The sequence below is a fragment of the Pseudopipra pipra genome, chromosome 24 (assembly GCF_036250125.1).
Source record: "Pseudopipra pipra isolate bDixPip1 chromosome 24, bDixPip1.hap1, whole genome shotgun sequence".
NCBI lineage: Eukaryota > Metazoa > Chordata > Aves > Passeriformes > Pipridae > Pseudopipra > Pseudopipra pipra.
Genome location: NC_087572.1, coordinates 3,433,273 through 3,451,428, shown reverse-complemented (window position 1 = coordinate 3,451,428; position 18,156 = coordinate 3,433,273). Strand labels below are relative to the sequence as shown.

Sequence of the window (18,156 nt, the reverse complement as noted above, 5' to 3'; positions counted from 1 at the left end):
GTGCCCATGCCAGGGAGGTTTCCTGGGCATATAGTTCCCTGGTCTCAGAGGGATGAAGCTCCTGATGAAACAGTTGCATTCTCAGGCTGACATGAGGCAGATGTGTGAGGGAATTGCAGCATTTAGAGCCAAGCACTTTCCTTCTACCCCAGAGCAAAACCAGTCCTTATTCCCTCATATGGAATTCGAGGGCCATTTGTAACTGTCCCAGATGGAAACACACAGTTCAGACTCATCACCAAGATAAAATACAGCCATTCACCGCATTGTAAGCACAGCTGAAATAGTTTGTGGCTTTCTTGGTTTGACATTTGCCTCTTTAAAATGTTTTATTTCTGCCATCCCCCTGCACGGAGGGCGAGCGAGGGAACATGTGTTTGCTTCCCTCCCTGCAGATGCCCTCTCAGAGCACATTGCTCTCAGGGCTGGAAAGGAGCCTCCTGGATGTCCAACTCCAAGAAAATCCTGAAGATCTCCCATGGGCAGCAACCAGGCAACGAGTGCTGCAGGAGGGAGGCAGAGCTCCTTCCCTTGGGGCAGTGAGGAGCTGACACAGATTGGGCAGAGCAGGGCTTGGGTTACCAGGGAGGCACGACACGAGCCTCACCGGGGGCCAGCAGCCTGTCCTTGCAGCTTTCCAGCCTGCCCTGCTCCCGGGTGAGCGGAAACAGGGATTACAGAGCTAATCTGATGGGCACGTGGAGCAGCCGGGCAGCGAGGGCACCTCTGGGTGAGTGACCACTCCAGCTGCCCGAGAGGTGACACAAAAACCCTCCTGAGCACACACAACACTCTGAAGTTTCCTTAACAGAAAAGCACCCTGGAAAACAAGTGTACTCAGTTACGCAACTGCCTGGCTGAACTTGGGAGATATTTATCTTGGGACATCTTGTGTTTTAAATCCTTTTAATTCCACATAATCCGCAGCGCAGGGAGCAATTTACAGACCAGGCCAGTGTGCTCTGATGTGAAACCAGGGCGAGTGGCACCCTGGCAGGACCGTGGGGATGGTGCCCACTCCTGCTGTGCTCTGTGGTTACACCACCGGCACAAGTCACACCCCTGGGTTATCAGCAGCTCTGCCTGCTGCTATTTCTGGACCTTTTGACTAGTCATTTTTGAGATGCCCAAAACACAACCTGGGTGCCAGGCACCCAGAGGTGCTCTTTCACCCAGCCCTGATGAACAGTCAAGCACTCAGGCAGGAAGGAATGGGGGAAGAAACCCTTCACCCCAGAGCTTCTGCCCGTTTGACGCAAGAACGAGGCATTTTTAAATTATGATGATGATTATTGTTATTAAGAGGAATGTGTGGATCTTGCCTATTGCAGTTCAGAGAAAGGAAATAATTGTGCAATAATAGAGATCTCCAAAAGAACTCCCGTAGCCCAAACAGACCGAGGAGTCTCTGCACAAAGCACATCAGAGACAGTCACTCGGCTGCCTCCCTTGTCTTTTGATCACAGTTTTTGCATTGTGCAGCTACGATGCTTGAGAAGGAGTTACTCACAAATAGCTCCCTGCTCAGTAAAGAATGATACAGGCAAAAATAATTAGCTTGAAGTGGTTGAGTTTGGCGTAATCCCACGTCAGTTGCGTTGCTGTACGTTTGTGTAATGAAACAAGAATTTAAAGCAAAGTGGAGCCCTGATGACAGATCCATCACTATGGGGATGAAATCATGGAAGCACGGAATCTCAGAATGGTTTGGGTTGGAAAGGACATGGGCAGGGACACCTTCCACTAGCCCAGGTTGCTCCAAGCCCCGTCCAACCTGGCCTTGGACACTCCCAAGGGATGGGGCAGCCACAGCTTGTCTGGGCAACCTGTGCCAGGGCCTCCCCACCCTCCCAGGGGGGAATTTCTGTGTCATTCAACTCCATCCTCCAGAGCTCGTACTGTGACCCAGTCAAGTTTTTCTACTACATAAGCAATATTCGGCATAATATAAACAGAATGGGGAAAAATAAAAAAAAAAAGAAGGAAAAAGTCTTACAAAGCTCAGTCCCCAGGGCAGAGGGACTTGGCTCCTACAACGGATCAGTTCAAGCTCCCACTGCCACCCACTCCCACACATTTCCCTGGCACAGCCGAGCTCCAGTGGGCTGGGACAAGGGGCACCAAACGGCCAATCCTCCCAGAACACACTGGAAAAACCACAAATCCCTCAACAATAGGACTGATGCCTCCACCAGCGTGGTGACAGCACCTCTGCTCCGTGACTCAGAAAGCAAAGGTCGGAGGAAGCCGGTTTCTAACCTGGATGGCACCGATCCCAGGGCAATTTACGTAACTGGTGTTCCAGAAAAGTCTCCTCGCTCTCTCAGTGGTGCCACCTCTCCCAGGAGGGGTGAAAACTTCCCCCTTGGGCCCCTGCCCTTGGCAATTTTAGCCTCGAGGTGCAAAACTCCTCCCAAGCCTTAGTCCCTCTCCACTGCTCACGGGTAGTGCTGGATCTCAGGGAACTCTTTAACACCTGGCCCGGGTGTAGAGGTGAAGAACGCCTGTGTTATTTTCCTGGCTGGAATCAGGCGTGTTTGCTTACCAGCTTAAACCAAAGGGAGGTAAATCGCTGATGTCCCACTCCAGAACATGAGACACAAAAAGCCGGATCTGCAGAAATGTCACCTGCGCGCGGTGCCTGACCCTGACCCCCGGCCAAGGTGAGGCGGGGGAAGGGGAGAGAGCCAGAGGCTCCCTCCGGTTTCAGTTTACAATTAACACACCCCTTACTGGTGCAATGAGGAAAAAGGTCCCTGCTGCTCCCGGGAGCCCCGCAGCTGACCCGGGATGACAAACACACGGGACCCCCCCGGCTGTTTCCTCTCGGAAGCGATCCCGTGGTGCTGACACAGCGCCCGCCCGGCACTTGGGGGACCCGGGATTAGGGAGTCAATGAAATCTCGCCCACGGCATCCACAGCCCCGGGCGCTGGCGTTATAGTTTCCTCCCATTGTGAGTCTAGTGGCGTTTTCTGGCTTCTCAGGCATTCTCCCTACTTAGGAAGGGAGAAACCACAAATAAAAAGCCCTGTCTCCCAGCCCTGGCTCCGGGCGCACGGTGTGGTTTTCGGGAATCGCCGCAGGACTTCCCTGCTCTCCCACCTTCCAGCACAAACTCATCCCCGTGACTCCAGCGATGCTTCCGAGCAGATGCTCTTCACCCACCGCACCCTCGTGCCAGGGGTTTGGCCCAGGCAGACCCTCCACACAGCCCCCACCTGCACGGGGGGGGGCTCCAGGGGAGGCTGTGCCACACCTGGCTGATGAAAATTAGGAAACCTCGCCTCCGACGGCCAACACACCTCCCTGCTGTCCCTGCAGCAGGGGCGAAACGCTGCCTGCACTCCAAGCAGAGATCTCTTAAGAGGCAATTTTGAATAGGAACGAGCAAATCTGACTGATTAGCCATCACAACATCCCCAGGCATGATAAAGGACTGTGACGGGCATCAAATCCTGATAGAACAATGGGAAAGCACCACGGACCTCGAAACACCTGGGACAAAATCCCCACCTTCCCTCTGGTTTCTCCAGGAGACCTGCTACTGCCAATCTGGATGAGATGTTTAACTAAAGAGTTCCAGAGCACAGTGCCTCAGCCGGCTGCTCTGCAGAGGGTGACAACTGCTGCAAGCTGTCCCTTCATCGGGAAATGGCTGTGGCGAGAGCCATGGATGTGGACAGGGGCTGAGCACCATCCTGTACATCTGGCTTGGGGGGCTTAATGAGGAGGAAAAGAGCCAAGTGGGAGGGAAGAGCAGACGTCCAGCAAAGTGACACAGGACTGAGATCGGAGTTGGCAGCGCAGGCCTGTGCGAGCAGCCGGGGCTGGGAGGGCGAGGGAGACCGCGGGAGAAGAAAAAAAAAAAAAACCAACAAACAAAAAACCCCAAACCTGAGATATTTATCCCCTGGGCCTTCAGCGGGGTCCGTTTTCCTCCGGAAAATAAAAAACGGAGGAAACGTGCCCGGGAGGTTTGGGAGCGCTGCCCGCGCTCCCCGAACCATCACAGCCTGCAAGGGCAGCAGCGAGCCCGGCAGCCCCCCGGCGCCCCGACCCCAGCCCGGGCGCACACACCGAGCCCCGGAGCAGCCCCGGAGCAGCCCCGGCAGCGCTCGGCTCCGGCGGCCGCGCTCCTCCAGCCCCGGGGAGCGGCTCGGGGCGGGCGGCACCGCATCCCCCGCCCCGCCCGGGGTCCCGCCGGGGTCCCACCCGGGCGCTCCTTTGTTCGGCGGCGCCCCCCGCCCGCCGCCCCGGCGGTGCCCGCTCACCTCCGGGTCCAGATGGACCAGCTCCATGTCGGACCAGGGCTCGGCGAGCTGGGCGAGCGGCATCGCTGCCGGCGGGTGCCCGCGCCGCCGGGCTGGCTCCGAGCGCCGGGCTGGGCACCCACCGGCTCCGCGCCGGGCCGGGGCGGGGCGGGGGGCGGGCGGGAGGCACCGGGGAGGGGCTGCGGGGATCCTCCGCCCGGAGCATCCGGCACTCACAGCCCGGCGTGCGCCGGCTGCGGGAAGGGATGGGAGCGTGGAATCGTTCAGGCTGGAAAAGCACACCCTCCCCTCTCCGCTCCAGCTGTTCCCCCAGCGCTGCCAAGGACACCCCAACCCATGTCCCCAAGTGCCGCATCTGCACCCGGTTTTTAAATCCTGCCAGGGATGGGGACTCCAACGCTGCCCTGGGCGGCCCCTTCCAATGCCTGACCACCCTTTTGGTGGAGAAATTTCCCCTAATATACAACCCGACCCTTCGCTGGCACAGCTTGAGGTCGTTTCCCCTTGTCCCGTCCCTTGTTCCCTGGGAGCAGAGCCCGACCCCCCCCTCCTGTCAGGGAGTTGCAGAGAGCAAGCAGGTTCCCCCTGAGCCTCCTTTTCTCCAGGCTGAACCCCTCCAGCTCCCTCAGGTGCTCCTGGTGCTCCAGACCCTTCCCCAGTCCCTTGTCTTCTGTGGACACGCTCCAGCCCCTCAATGTCTTCCTTGTCATGAGGGGCCCAGAACTGCCCCAGGATTTGAGGTGTCTTATCAGTGCCTAGCACTGCTCTGGGAAATCCAGATTCCAAATTCAAGATGTGCCAGGAGTCACTGCTCATCATCTCCTGCAGTGCCCCCCACCTTCCCTACAAAACAGGGGTGAAGAACGCATCCACCTCTGGAGAGCCTCGGAGGAAAGGTGCCTTGAGTGCAGGTGTTCAGAATTCCTGGCAATTCTCACCTGTCAGGTTTCTCAAATAGGAGAAAGTTTTGCTCTACTCACATTTTACCAGACCCCAATGCACCATGTTTTCATGTTTCATTATAAAACCATTTGTTAAAAAAAAAAAAAATGAAAGTAAATCTTGTTCAAAGATGCATCGCTAAGGGTTGACTTCATCAAGGTGTGGCTGGAAACATTTAATGAGCCTGAGTGGAGCTGGGATTGTGCATTCTGAGGGCAGGTGTCCCAGGTTACAGCCCTTGGCCCTTTACCTGTTCCCAAAGGGCAGTGAACTCTGAAAAAGCCAAATTAAGCCAGAGCCTGGTGCTTTGAAAAATTCCGGTGACTCTCCAAAGCACGTGAAGCTGCTCCATGAGTCATCACCAGGACCTGCTTGTGATTTAGGAGAGAGCTGCCATCTTTTCTGCGTGTGGGGGAACCGAGTGTAGGAAATTCCCACGGTGGCAGTGCCTGAGCCAAGCCTGGGAATCGCTGTCTCCGAGTCCTGGGCTCGGAGCCTCCATCTGTGCCGTGCGTGCTGCAGCCCCAGACGAAGGCATTAAACAGCACAAATCCACCCGGCTGGTACTAAGTGAGGTCCTGTTAGAGCCAATTAAACTCATGGCACTTGCTGCTGGAGCAAGCTGAAGCAGATCTTGTGGAGAGTTATTCACTCAGCTCCAAAGCCATCCGTAATTTCCCCTGGCTGCCTGGAACACGATGTGCCGGCTGGTTCCATCCAGCCTCCAGCTGCTGCAACCTGCTTTAAATGGCATCAATAACACGGTGATGTCAATACCAGAATCCCATTTACCTTCTTCGTTGGTTTGCCAAACTCATCTCCCTTTCCTTCTGCTCTGGGCAGCAATGCAGAGGGAGCTGAGTGCAGGACAGTGCTTTCTGTTTCCTTTTTGGAAGGAGAATGAGACTCTACTCAGTGACCTGCCGTGCTTTAATGCCAGACCCCGTGAATCCATCACATCCTGGTGCACTTGGAGCTTCCCACCCAGGTGACAAGCCCAGAGGGAATATTTAAGCAGTAGTGCCAGGCACAAAGGCCATTTCCCATCAGGTGACCCACTGAATGCCTCCCAACTTCCATTCGTGGGATTCAGGCAGGATCAGGTGCTGAGCAGGAACCTGCAGCAGCTGAAGGGGGATCTCAGGCTGGTCATTAACTCCTGGGAAATTTCTCATTCCAAAATCACAGCTGTAATTATAAACTTTTTTTTTTTTTAAGTTAAAAATAAATTACTTTTGAAATGTTGTAAGAGTTATGGTAGAAAAGCAGGTTTTCCTCTTCAAGGTCACAGTGAAAGGTTCAGGGGCAATATCCAGAGCAAGGCCTATGAAGGGGAGGGAAACAGAAATGCTGCTGTTTCTACCCCTGGCAGGTCTCTTGGGATGCAGAAAGTCCATCATATTTCATGGCAGAGACAGGCAGGCTGCCCCTGGACTTGACAAAAGACAGAAATCATGAAGCTTTACAGAGCAATGACTTCTTCAGGCTGGAAACAGACAATGGCTCTAAACCCATGATACCTTTGCACCTAAATAAAACTGCCAAATTATCCTGCCCACTTCTTTTAGTAAAACAGCAAATTAAAGACATTGCTGTCTTACAAATGACTTGTGAGTTATTGCTCTCTGCATCTCTGCAGCTACTTCTGTTAAAGGCCAGGAGAAGATTTTGCTGAGGTAGCTCTACAGTATCTCAGAATTATAATAACACCCCAAAAAAGGCCTTGGTGACAGCACAGCAATTCAGCAGCGATGCTGGGTGGACACTCTATGGCCTCTCTCAGTTCCCAGCTCCAGGACTCCAAGAGAAGCCACCTCTCTGCTGATAGAAGGTATTATCAGACTGACCTTCCCTCAATTCCTGCACCAGATAATGCTGAATCCTAGTTGGATTAACAGAAGGTGAAATGTGCCACAGGAGATTGCTGCTAAGTCCAGGGCAGGATGTCAGGGTAAGAGAAATTGAGGTAGTGGTGTTCCCCAGGGTGTATTTCCAGTCAAAGAACAGCTGTAAAAAGCATCCCTGATCCTGGATCAGGGTAGGAAAAGCAAAATCTGCTGTTTGGGTGAGTGTCATGGCTAAATACAGTGATTAAAACATATAGACTGGCATTTTTCTGAGACAGTTGCAGGCTGGGGAGAGCTGCTGCCATGGTAAACAGAGCCTCTGGATCAGCTGGATCCTTTGTCAGTGCTGCATTCACTGAAAATTCAAAATGCTGCGGGTTTTAGTTTGGTTTTAAACCCATCAAATCCTCCTCAGATACAATTGTGGATATTTTTGCCTCTGCAGCTGGCTGGCTGGGTAACGTTTTCCTTTGCAGAGGGGCTGACAACATTCGTTAAGCCAGTTAAGAAGAAAATTAACTCTATCCCAGCCAAAACCAGAACATCCCCGAAAGAAGCTGTTCCAGAGGGGATGGAGGCTGGTCCATATCCTCACCAGATCCAGTTTTCCCTCGTTATTCCAAAAGCTGGCCAAGTGATTCTCCCCATCACCACGCAGTGCTCCCGTGGCTCACCGGATCCTCTCTTTTCCCGAATCCAGGGACGTGCTTTCACACACACAGGGAAATGCAGGAAGCTCACAGGCACGAGAACTCACAAGGCTGAGGCCCAAATGTCTGCTACAATTTAGGGACTCGTGTAATCTGCTAAGACAGTCAATTAATTAGAGCTCACAGCAACCCTCTTTGTACTTCTAATATTGACTAATCGGCTCCAGAGCTCGTTGTTGTCCCACTGTCCTCACAGGGAAACTGAGTCACACTTGAGATGCCAGGGCAGCTCCTGTCTTCTAAACCCCAGCTCTCTATTCACCATCTCATTTCTTTGCCTCTTCTGCTTTGTTTTGCCACTGTGGAGGAAGAGATGATGGATCACCTTGTTTTGATCTCAGGAATATTCTTCCTCAGCGTGGTACAAACCACGTTGAAGATACAGAGCAGGGGCCCCTGGAAATGAGAAAAACTGGCTGTGTTTAACAGCTCTTTGCTTTTCTGACAGATTTTTTTCTGTTCCCCAGCACTGGGTGCGATTGCAGCTGCCTCAAATGCCAGCGTTTTCCAAGGCAGGTCCAGGCAGTGGTTGGAATGCAGGAACTGCACCACAGCAGGCAGCAGGAGGCAGAGCTCTTAGGGAAGCACAGCCCAGGCAGCTCCCATTCCCCTGGACAGGGATTGTGCAGATTGAGGCTTATTCACAGAGCAAACACCTTTAACCTCTGCTGACATTCCTGCACAGGTGAGAATCACATTCCCTTGCTCAGCTCTCCTGCATTTTTGAAGGGATTTAACGTATCTAAACCCTTTTTTTTTTTTCCAGCAGAATAAATTGCATTTTGCCTGCTGGTTCTGCAGACTCTCAGTCTGCCAAGCCCACCCTGCTCCTACGTGGTGTTTGTGTAAACCACACCATCCCTGCATCCGGATCTCCCGAAACCCCTCCCAGGGAGCCCCTTGCTGAAGCACACGCAGCTCAAGCCAGGGAATTCTGCTGCGTTGGCTCCGGGAAATGTGCTTAATTCGTGGATTTTGTGCATATCTCTGAGGAACACTGAACTGCAGCCAAGAGGTGCCTTGAGGAGAGGGACCCGTCGGAGCCGGGGTGTGCCCTGGGAAGGCGATGGGGAAGGAGCTGCGAGGCAGCGAGGCCATATCTGCTGGTTGTCATGGATACAATCGCTGCCCGTCTCCTGTATCAGTTACCTTCCCTTTCCTGGATGCAAATAACCGGGTGGTGGTCGGCTCCAGCTCCAGCTCCAGCGCAGGACACAGCCCCGGACATCCGAAGAAAAGGAGAAAACCATCTGTTTCAAACACAGACATCTCTTCACATCATCAGAGGGGAGAGTGGGAGGTGACTCGGTTTTTCGGTATTCGAGCTATGCGAGGCCAATAATGCTCTGCCCAATTGCCTGTGGTTCTGCCCTAACCTTTGGCTGTTTCCTGGGACCTCAGAGGAGCTGTTTCGCAGCCCATCCAGCCTTTTGGATTCCTGACAAGCTACTGAGGGCTCGGGCTCTGCCGGCTGCAGCACTTGCTGTGCTCAGCACACACCCCCCAGCTGAGCTCTGCAGGCTCCCCCGACCAGCTCTTCCTTCAAAACATGAGAGGGCAAGAGTGGCTCAAACTGCACTTCGAATCATGGAATGGTTTGGGTCAGAAGGGACCTTAAAGATCATTTTGTTCCACCCTCCTGGGCAGGGACACCTTCCACTAGACCAAGTTGCTCCAAGCCCCGTCCAACCTGGCCTTGGACACTTCCAGGGATCCAGGGGCAGCCACAGCTTCTCTGGGCAACCTGTGCCAGGGCCTCCCCACCCTCACAGGGAAGCATTTCTTCCATAAAAGTATCCTTTTTCTACCTGAAAAAGGCTTTTTCAAAACCCCATACAGAACAAAAGCAATTCCTTACCTTTTTTTTTTTTTTTTTAAATTTAATTTTTAAAGCAGGTTTGCAGCCCAGGTGGGAAGTTACTTAGAGCGAGTTATCCGGCAAACCTTGTTTTTAATGGAGCACACAGCTATGTTTGTGGTTTATCCCAGTGTAGGGATATGTGAGGGAGGGATAACATGAAAGAGAAAACTATTGGAAACTGTAAACAGGAGTGAAGCTGCCAGGGCTGTTTGCACCGACCCCAGCCAGGGAGAAACCTGAGTAAACACAGCACTAAGTACAGTGGGGTTTTATGGCTCTTTTAGGTTTAAGATCTTGTAAATAAGTGATGGGGCTTTCAAGTGGATACAAAAAGATGCCCTTCCAGAGCACACAGCTCCCAGCTTCTCCAGACAGGGGAGGGGAAAACAAAAACACATTTCAACAGAGTCCCAGTGAGAGGAAGATGTCATCCCAGTGTTTGTGGTCTCAGGACGACATCCTGCAAGCTGAACAAGTCTCGTCCTGCGTGGCAGAGGGCACACACAGATACCTGTTCCTAATTACCCCATCCCGGGGTTTGGGATGCCATCACTCCACCTGAAAAATAAAGAAACCGGTTTAAAATTGGAAGTGAATGTCAGAAATCCTGCTGAGGAGCCCAAAGACCCCGGAGCACTATTTTCCTCAGGGGGAAGCCAAGTTTTATTTCTGGTTTCAGAGAGAATACATGACCTGCAGCATTTTACTGCTCAGTCCTCTTAGTAAGGAGAGACCATTGCACACATCCAGCCTTGAAAAGCCACATCCCCAAACTAGGCAGAGAAATAAACTTCTAAACTGTGAGAAATGATCCTGGCTGGGAATATTTTGGCCTAATGACTGACTGTATTACATAGGAAGGCGTAACACAGGCACGATTTTTTGAAGAGGTGGGAGAAAGAGGAGCCTTCATCATTTAAGGAGAGAAGAGCAGGTCTCCAACTTCTCTTCCAACAATACTTGTTTTCTGTGTTTTAGGAACTGCTTCAGGCAGCAGAGAGCACAGGTATGACTCAGCTTCATGGCCAGGTAGGAGATACATTGACACTGTGCTCAATGGTTTCCTTGTTTGGGAGTGAACAAAAGGCACAAGAGGTTCAGTGATGTCAGAAACCCGATTCCCTGAAAAAAGAAAATCCATCTCTCCCTCATCAGCATTACAAAAAACCCCCAAACAAGCAGATTCTGGATTTAGTGAGGCTCTTGGATATTTTGCAGGATTGCACGTCTTGCAACACTCTTTAAAATACAAGGCTTGTACTTTGTGCTTGACTATTAAATTGCTCTTTCCCTCCTCTCACCTTCCTGAGTAAAGCAAGGAGCTTGGAGGCTGCTCTTTAGATGTTCTTCTTCCCAAAGAGGCTCTTTTGGTTTGTATTAGAAATGTCAGGACTGTCCAGCTGGACCTTTACTGGCTCTCTGAGGAGATGCTTGGTGCCCTTCTGGGTGAGTTTATCAAGAGTACTCAAACCCCTGCTGACAAGGGAGGAACCACTTGACTCTTAACTAGAAAAACCCTCTCTCAAAATTATTTAGTGCCCACCCAGGCACTGCAAGTTCAGCCCAAAGGGTTTTCCATTAGCAGTCTACAAATCCACCTGCCTAAGTCTTGGGTGCTGCTCTCATTTTATTGTCATACTCCAGAGCTGCTCAGAAAAGATAATTTCTAGCATCAAAAGCAAGAACTCACTTTTATCTTTCTTCCTTCTAAACTTTGTGGGCACCCATGTGATTGAAGCCACCTCTTTCTCATGTTGTGGCTGTGCCTTTCCTCTACTGTGCAGAGGGGAGGGTGGTGTCGATTAGATGAAGTTTTACCACTGAGAACTAAGTATCTTTTGTGGAGAAATGTGTCCCAACATTCCTGTTCAAGAATTCAAGAACCTTCCCTCTCACTCGCCTGTGCTTTGCTCTCCCATGAGTCTCCAGTCGCTGATTAACAGTAATTTACAAAGTAAAAATTCATTAATCAAGTATTTTGCCACCCAATGGGTAGATAAAAGCTTCAGTGGGTGTTATTCTATGCCAGTAAATGTTTTGGAAGAGGCAGTGAGCAGTTTAAACTGCTCCAACCCTGGAAGGTGGTTTGAGTTTTGCCACTGACTTCAGTGACAGCAAAGCTGAGACTTGTATGGTGGGTAACTGCTCCTTTCACCCTTTTCCTGGGGGAAATCAGATATTTGCTCCCAACCTGGTTTCAGAAATTCCTGGCCAGACCTGCTGTCTCATTTTTCTACTTACAGTCTGCACAGAATCATTTTCCCCCTCAGCCTAAGAAGCCACTGACATAATGTTGGAGATAAATGTCCTGTGGCAGCTGCCCAGCACAAGATATGGTGGAAAGAGGGTCAGCGTGTGGGAAATTGATAATAAATAACATCTGATGTAACATTATTTAACTCAAAAGCATTCTATCAGATATAAGGACTCTGGGATATGCTACAGTCCTTAAAATAGTATAAGAATCATAGTGCTATTAGCTGTTAACACTCAGTAACACCAGATACTTGTTGAAAGGGACTATTGATCAACAGAGAAGGGAAACAGTTTTCTGGCAGCTGTTTGCCAGTTGGAAGTTAATATGGGAGTCAATTACCAACAGATAAATGTCCCTTCTACGAGATCACCAGCAGAAGCCTTTGGAAGAGGAAGACACAGGCATGGGTTTAAATATCATCACTGTACACACAGAAACAGATGGGTTTAAATATCATCACTGTGGTCTTAGAAATTAATCCTTCCGTGAAGTGAAAGGGTTATGGCAGAAAGCAAAGCAGCTCAAGAACAAAGCAAAGCAGCTCAAGAACAAAGCAAAGCAGCTCAAGAACAAAGCAAAGCAGCCTGCACAGAGTAGGTTTGTTACCCCTCATGGTCCTGCAGCTCTTTGCACCAGTCAGGGGGAAAAGGGAGTTATTTGTCTCCCAATGTAAGACGGGGAATGTGTCTAAATGCAAAAACCCTGCAGACCCCACGTGTGGGTGAGGTGGGGAGGCTGGAAGATTGCCTCCTGTGAGGAGAGCCCAGCACTGCACAGGGAGGTAGACAAGGAAGCAGAGCATGGGAACTGTGCTGGGAGCTGCACACCGGCACGAGGAAGTCACAGCTCTGTCCTCACCCCGTCTGGTTGTGCAATGTTACCTGCTCAGACACTGTTCCCTCATGCCAGGCAGGAACCCAAGGACTCTGAGGCTGGAACCCAAAGCGCTGCAGTTCTCACTGCTCCGGTGCACAGGGGCTGGGAGTGCTCAGACCCAGGTCTGGGCACATGGCATGTGACAAGGACCTTGGGGTGACATTGGGGCGGTTTATCTTAAACAATCTGTTTGCTCCTGTGTGCAAGGCAGGCTCACAGTGTAGGATATCACGGAGCTGGAGCCAGCACACGTCAGTCCCAGCAGCGGGGCTGCCAACCAGACCTCCTCCTGGGAGGGAAGGGTTTATCAGCATTCCCAAGTCTGGGCTGAGCTGGCCTATTGTTTTCAAAGAATTCCAGAATGTTTGGGTTGGAAGGGACTGTTGCAGCTCATCTCATCCCACACCCTTGCCATGAGCAGGGACACCTTGCACTAGACCAGCCCTGTCCAGCCTGGTATTTCCTCCCCAAACCCAAACCAGAGGCTCACCCCTGCACTGCTGATAAAAATCGTTCATTCACTCAGTTAATCAATCAGCCAAACTCCCAAAGCACTCCCTGCAAATGGATGGGAACCCTGGGTCTGCTTGTTTTGCTAATCACGGGACAACCACTCTAGGTTTATTGCCCAGGAACTACCAGGGCATGGTGACAAGGCCTGTTCAATGGAGACATGGGAATAAAATCTCCACGTTTTTCAGCACACTCGGATGTCCCCGAAACATTTGATTTCAGTGTTTGCTACGTTTTCATGCCACAGCATTTATACTTGTGACTGGAAATCTCTGCCTTTTCCCTACAGTTCTGGGTTGGTGTTTTGCCCAGTTCATCCAATAAATGCATAAATCCCTGCCCCAATAAATGCATAAATCCCTGCCCCAATAAATGCATAAATCCCCATCCCAATAAATTCATAAATCCCTGCCCCAGGCAGGTACTGAGAACTGAAGCAGAGGAATGAGTTTGGCTTACCAGGAGCTCATCTTTCTGTTTTGCATCCACTTCAAGGAAGTATCATGAGGGTGTCAAGTGCTTCCCCTGCAATCTCGCCAGCTCTGGGAAGCAGCCACTTCCTTTCCAGCTTTACACACTGCTCCTTGGAAAAGGCAAACATGGAAAGCATGTGCTAGAAGGAGATAACTCAAACACTAGAGGCTTTTTGATAATGTAAAAGGTGAAGGAAAACCAGCAATTAATAGCATTGCTTCAGCCTAAGACGCATCACAGGATGACGTTCTGGGACTCTAAAATGCAACGCTGGTAAAAGTTGCTGGCTGGCAAAGTGGGCCCACAGTTTTACAGCATCAGAAAAATCGCCCTGGTGAGACTTTTGAAGAGATTGTGAACTAGCACAGATATTACAATTCAGCTCCCTGGGTTTTGCTTGCAGAGAAAAAGCACGTGCACTCAAATACTGGCACACAAAAGCAAAAGGAAACATGACAAAAAGCACAGGGAGCTTTCCAATGAAGAAAGTATTATTTTTTTGGACATAATTATTTATTTTGTGATCTCAGGTTGAAGATTCAGCAAGTCTGATATAAGTAGTTTGTGCCAACAAGCCTTTAAGTGACCAGGCTTATATGATTCCTATTTAAATCCAGGTTTAGGATGAAGTATCCCTTCCCCAGCTGAGGACAGATGAGATGGACAGCAGCAGCTCTAGTTTAGGCTCAAACTTTCAGGACATGAGCCACAGCAGCTGCAATAATGGCCTGAGGAGGAAAAGCAATGGTCCAGTGATTCTTAAAATAGAATTTGGGAAGCCTAAGTTCAAAGGCTTGATATACCATGGATAGATTCCTGTGAAATGTCAGCTATGCCTGTAAACCGATGAGGAACTGAGAACTCTGTCTGGATTTTAAGCAAAAACATAACAAAAAGTAGAAAGAGAGGCTCAGAGGGGCCTCAGACTGCTCTGGTGAGTATTGTTTGACAAAGTCTGAGCCTCTGATGGTGGCAGAGCATAGAGGATGCTGGAGCAGCACTTCTGCTCTCCAAAAGAAAATAACTCAGATTGGACCATGACAAACCAGGTCCAGTCTCCCCAAGTTTTCTAAGCTGGTTTTGGATGCTCCCTGCCATTTGTTGATCTCCAGGCCCCGATTCAGTGTTTCCTGGTACCACCGTGTGGCGAAGGGAAGGAACAGGCTGTTAATCAAAGCGTGTTAATGAGCTAAACGGCACGGCGCAAATCCCCGAGTCCACTGGGCCGTGGCAAGGAGACACCGTGGGGCTGCCAAATCCAGCCTTCCCCTGCCAACCCGCCTCAGATCCAGCTTACTTCTGTAATTTTTTTTGCAGGAGAAATTGATTCAGCATCAATGGAATTTTCCTCTGCAGGGCTTGGCAGCAAGGAAGCTAATTGGATCCTGGCATGGCAGGGAAACCTGGGCATCTCCCACCAGGCTGCAGGCCAACAAAACCCATTCACCAAACACCCACAACACGGGAACAACCTCTGGTATCATCTCCAGTAAGAAGGAAATTATGGGAAAAACTAATGTAGTTGCCACAGTTTACAATCAGTCCTCAGGCTAAACTCAGAACCCCCAGTACAGGTATGTTCAGCTCTTGTGCTGAGGTAACACTGAATTTCACCAAGAGGCACCAAGATACCACTTCATTAGACTAAAGGCAAACAAAATCTGTCTGGGCAATGCCAAAATAGCAATCTAGAGTAACCAGATTAATAGAAATCTAATAGTAACTCCTCTCCAGCTCCATGTACACTCACCTCTGCACAGCAGTGGCAACCAACAAGCTTGAGAGCAGGGGAGAGAGCTGCTGCCTGGAAGGGAATTTGTTAAAAATCCAAAAGTAAACTCAGTGGGATAACTGAGCAAGAATAAATTCAATCCACTATCAAACCTGTTTAGAAGGGGAAAACTAGAAAGGTTGGGGTTTATATGTCCAGCAGCAAGATGCCAAGCCCTGTAGTACCTGCAGGTGCTTTGGGAGGTGGAGGGATGAGCTGCTCCACACCCGGGTCATCTCAGCCACTGTGGGGACGTTCCTTCTACATTTTCCAAGTACTTTCTCCAGGCTGGTTTGTTGTATTTAAGGCCACGAAATGTTCTTGTTTGGAGGCTTTAATGTACTTTAAAAGATCTCACATTTAGTAGGTTTTCCCTGCTGCTCTGTTGCTGTTCCTTCTGCCACGCCGCAGATTTTCTGGCTCCCTTTGCAAGGAGACGGTTAAAACCCCAAAAGATTGACAAAACAGTTTTCAATAAAAGGTTTTAAAAACAACCCAGCCTTTCACATCAGAAATCTTCTAAAGCCAACTTACTAAAGCTCTTTATTAGCCTCAATCAACTCTACTCAGCACCAGCTCCCCCTGTGCCATCTCCTTCCCATCCCTTACAAACGATGGGCTCACTCTGTAAATTGTGAATTTAACTTGAGCTCCATTTCATCTCCATGAACTGCAGGATAAGGAGCCATTTCCCAGGAATTATAGTCAGCAATATTAGTCCCTGGGTATGGTATTACCATATCTGGGATGATTTAGGGACAATGAAATCCCCGTGCCATCAAGCTGGGTGATTCTTCTGACACAAATGATCCTGAAACTCAGTATCTGCTGGATGCACTCACTGAATTTAGGCCATTTTCCTTCCCTGTTCCTTTTCATCCCCACCCGTGGCAGGGCTCAGGGACAGGAGGAGGATGCTGTCACTTTTTCCAAATAATCTAAATAGTCAAATAATCTGAACCTATTATCTTTTAGCTTGAAGCCCTGTCACTCCAGGCCCTTTTAAACATCTCTCTCCATCTTTCTTGAAGGCTCCCTTCACTGGAAGGCCACAAATTTCTCCCAAATTTCCTCACAGTGCTCCACCCCTCTGATCATCTTGGTGGTCTCCTCTGGACTTGCTCCAACAGCTCCATGTCCTTCCTGTGCTGGGGAGCCCAGGGATGGATGCAGCTCTGCAGGTGGGGTCTCACCAGAGAGGATCCTCAGCTTGACTGGAAAGAGGACACTCCCTGTCTTTTCAGTTGGAAAATAACTGCCCATTGCTGCACAGCACTGGTACCCTCCAACAGGAAGATTGTTGGGGTTTTCACGTGTGTTCCCATCAAACTGGTGATCTCCAGTTTCCAAAGACTCACACAAACAGGACAAAATCCTGTGCTGATGCAGAGCCCACCTGGCAGACTGGCTTGTTAGCTGCACCAGGCAGCACAAATCCCATTCCCAGCAGATACACAGAGGCCATTTTCCATGTAAAATGATTACAATTTAACAGAAAAAACTTCCCTTTTAGCTTCAGGCGTTCTGGCAGGCGGCGATGCAGATTTGTGGTGCCTCTAACCACTAACCATGCACAGGCTGCAGCACAGAGCTCCTCAGCTTTAATTTACACAGCTAATTAGTTGGATTTACTGGCTTTAGCATCCCTCACCCTCTATTTGCTTAAGGAGAAATAGATGAGCCCTGCGAGTTGAGTCAAGCCCAACAGGCCAATAATTCCAGCGCAGGGCACGTCCACTGGGAAGCACCTCAGATGGAGCAAGAGCTTGGAATCTCAGCACTAAAAATATCCATTGATTTCTGTGGAGAAGAGACAGAGCCCTCACCAACTCATGGCACAGATCACCCGTGGGGGGGGGGTTAAAACTCCTTTAGAACATCTTTTACGTGGGGATGTTTGGATCAGCATGTTAGATTCCAGAGCAGGATAAAGGAAAACACAAGAACATTCCTCTCGGCAACTTGGTCGGTAGCAACCCCTTCAGAGCCCAATTCCTTTGGAAGTGCTCATTCTCTTTGTAGATACCCAACAAGGTAAAACTCTGCAAAAGCAAGGTAGGCTATTTCAAACTTGCAGATTTAAAAATATAATTGTTATTTTGATGCAATTACATTATTGGGTGAAATCCCGATTTCACCACCCAGACAGTGCCCAAGTCCCAGACCATTCCACAGCTTCAAGACTCGTCCCCTCTGGTACTTGGAAAGTTGGGATTAATTGGGAAATCCCAAGTCCACACCTCCCACCATCCCTATGATGGGAGCAAGGCACAGGGAACCAGAGAGATGTCACAGAACCCCAGCAGCCATTCTGGTCACTCCTGGACTCGCTTCCCGCTTTTCCCAACACCTCAACCCCACACAGGGCTCCTCCCAAGCTGCACCTCTTGGAGAACACCCTGGACAACCACCAACCTCCTCTCCCTGCTCCCACTGCTGGGAAGCCACAGCCTTCCAGCAGCCACATCCCACTGCTTGGCTGCCTGAGCCACTGGTCAGGAGCTGTTTCTAAGCTGCTGCTTCTGGGTGGGGTTTATTAAAGACTATTAAACAGGATTATTCATCATTATTTCTATTTGCTAGGGCGAATGTGACATACCAGCTACAGTAACACAAGATGGAGCAGTTCATA

The 18,156-nt window shown here is 50.2% G+C and overlaps 1 protein-coding gene across 2 annotated transcripts in view; it reads right to left on the bottom strand.

Annotated features, from left to right (window-relative positions):
• Nucleotides 1-4,431, bottom strand: part of RPS6KA1 (ribosomal protein S6 kinase A1) — a 39,715-nt gene extending 35,284 nt beyond the window's left edge. The window contains exon 1 of one of the 2 annotated variants that reach the window (XM_064635037.1): nucleotides 4,274-4,431. In XM_064635037.1, the coding sequence (XP_064491107.1) occupies nucleotides 4,274-4,336 (63 nt within the window). In that variant the 5' untranslated portion in view covers nucleotides 4,337-4,431. The remainder of the gene's footprint in view (nucleotides 1-4,273) is intronic. The other variant, XM_064635039.1, reaches the window with a different exon arrangement.
• Nucleotides 4,432-18,156: the final 13,725 nt, after the last annotated feature.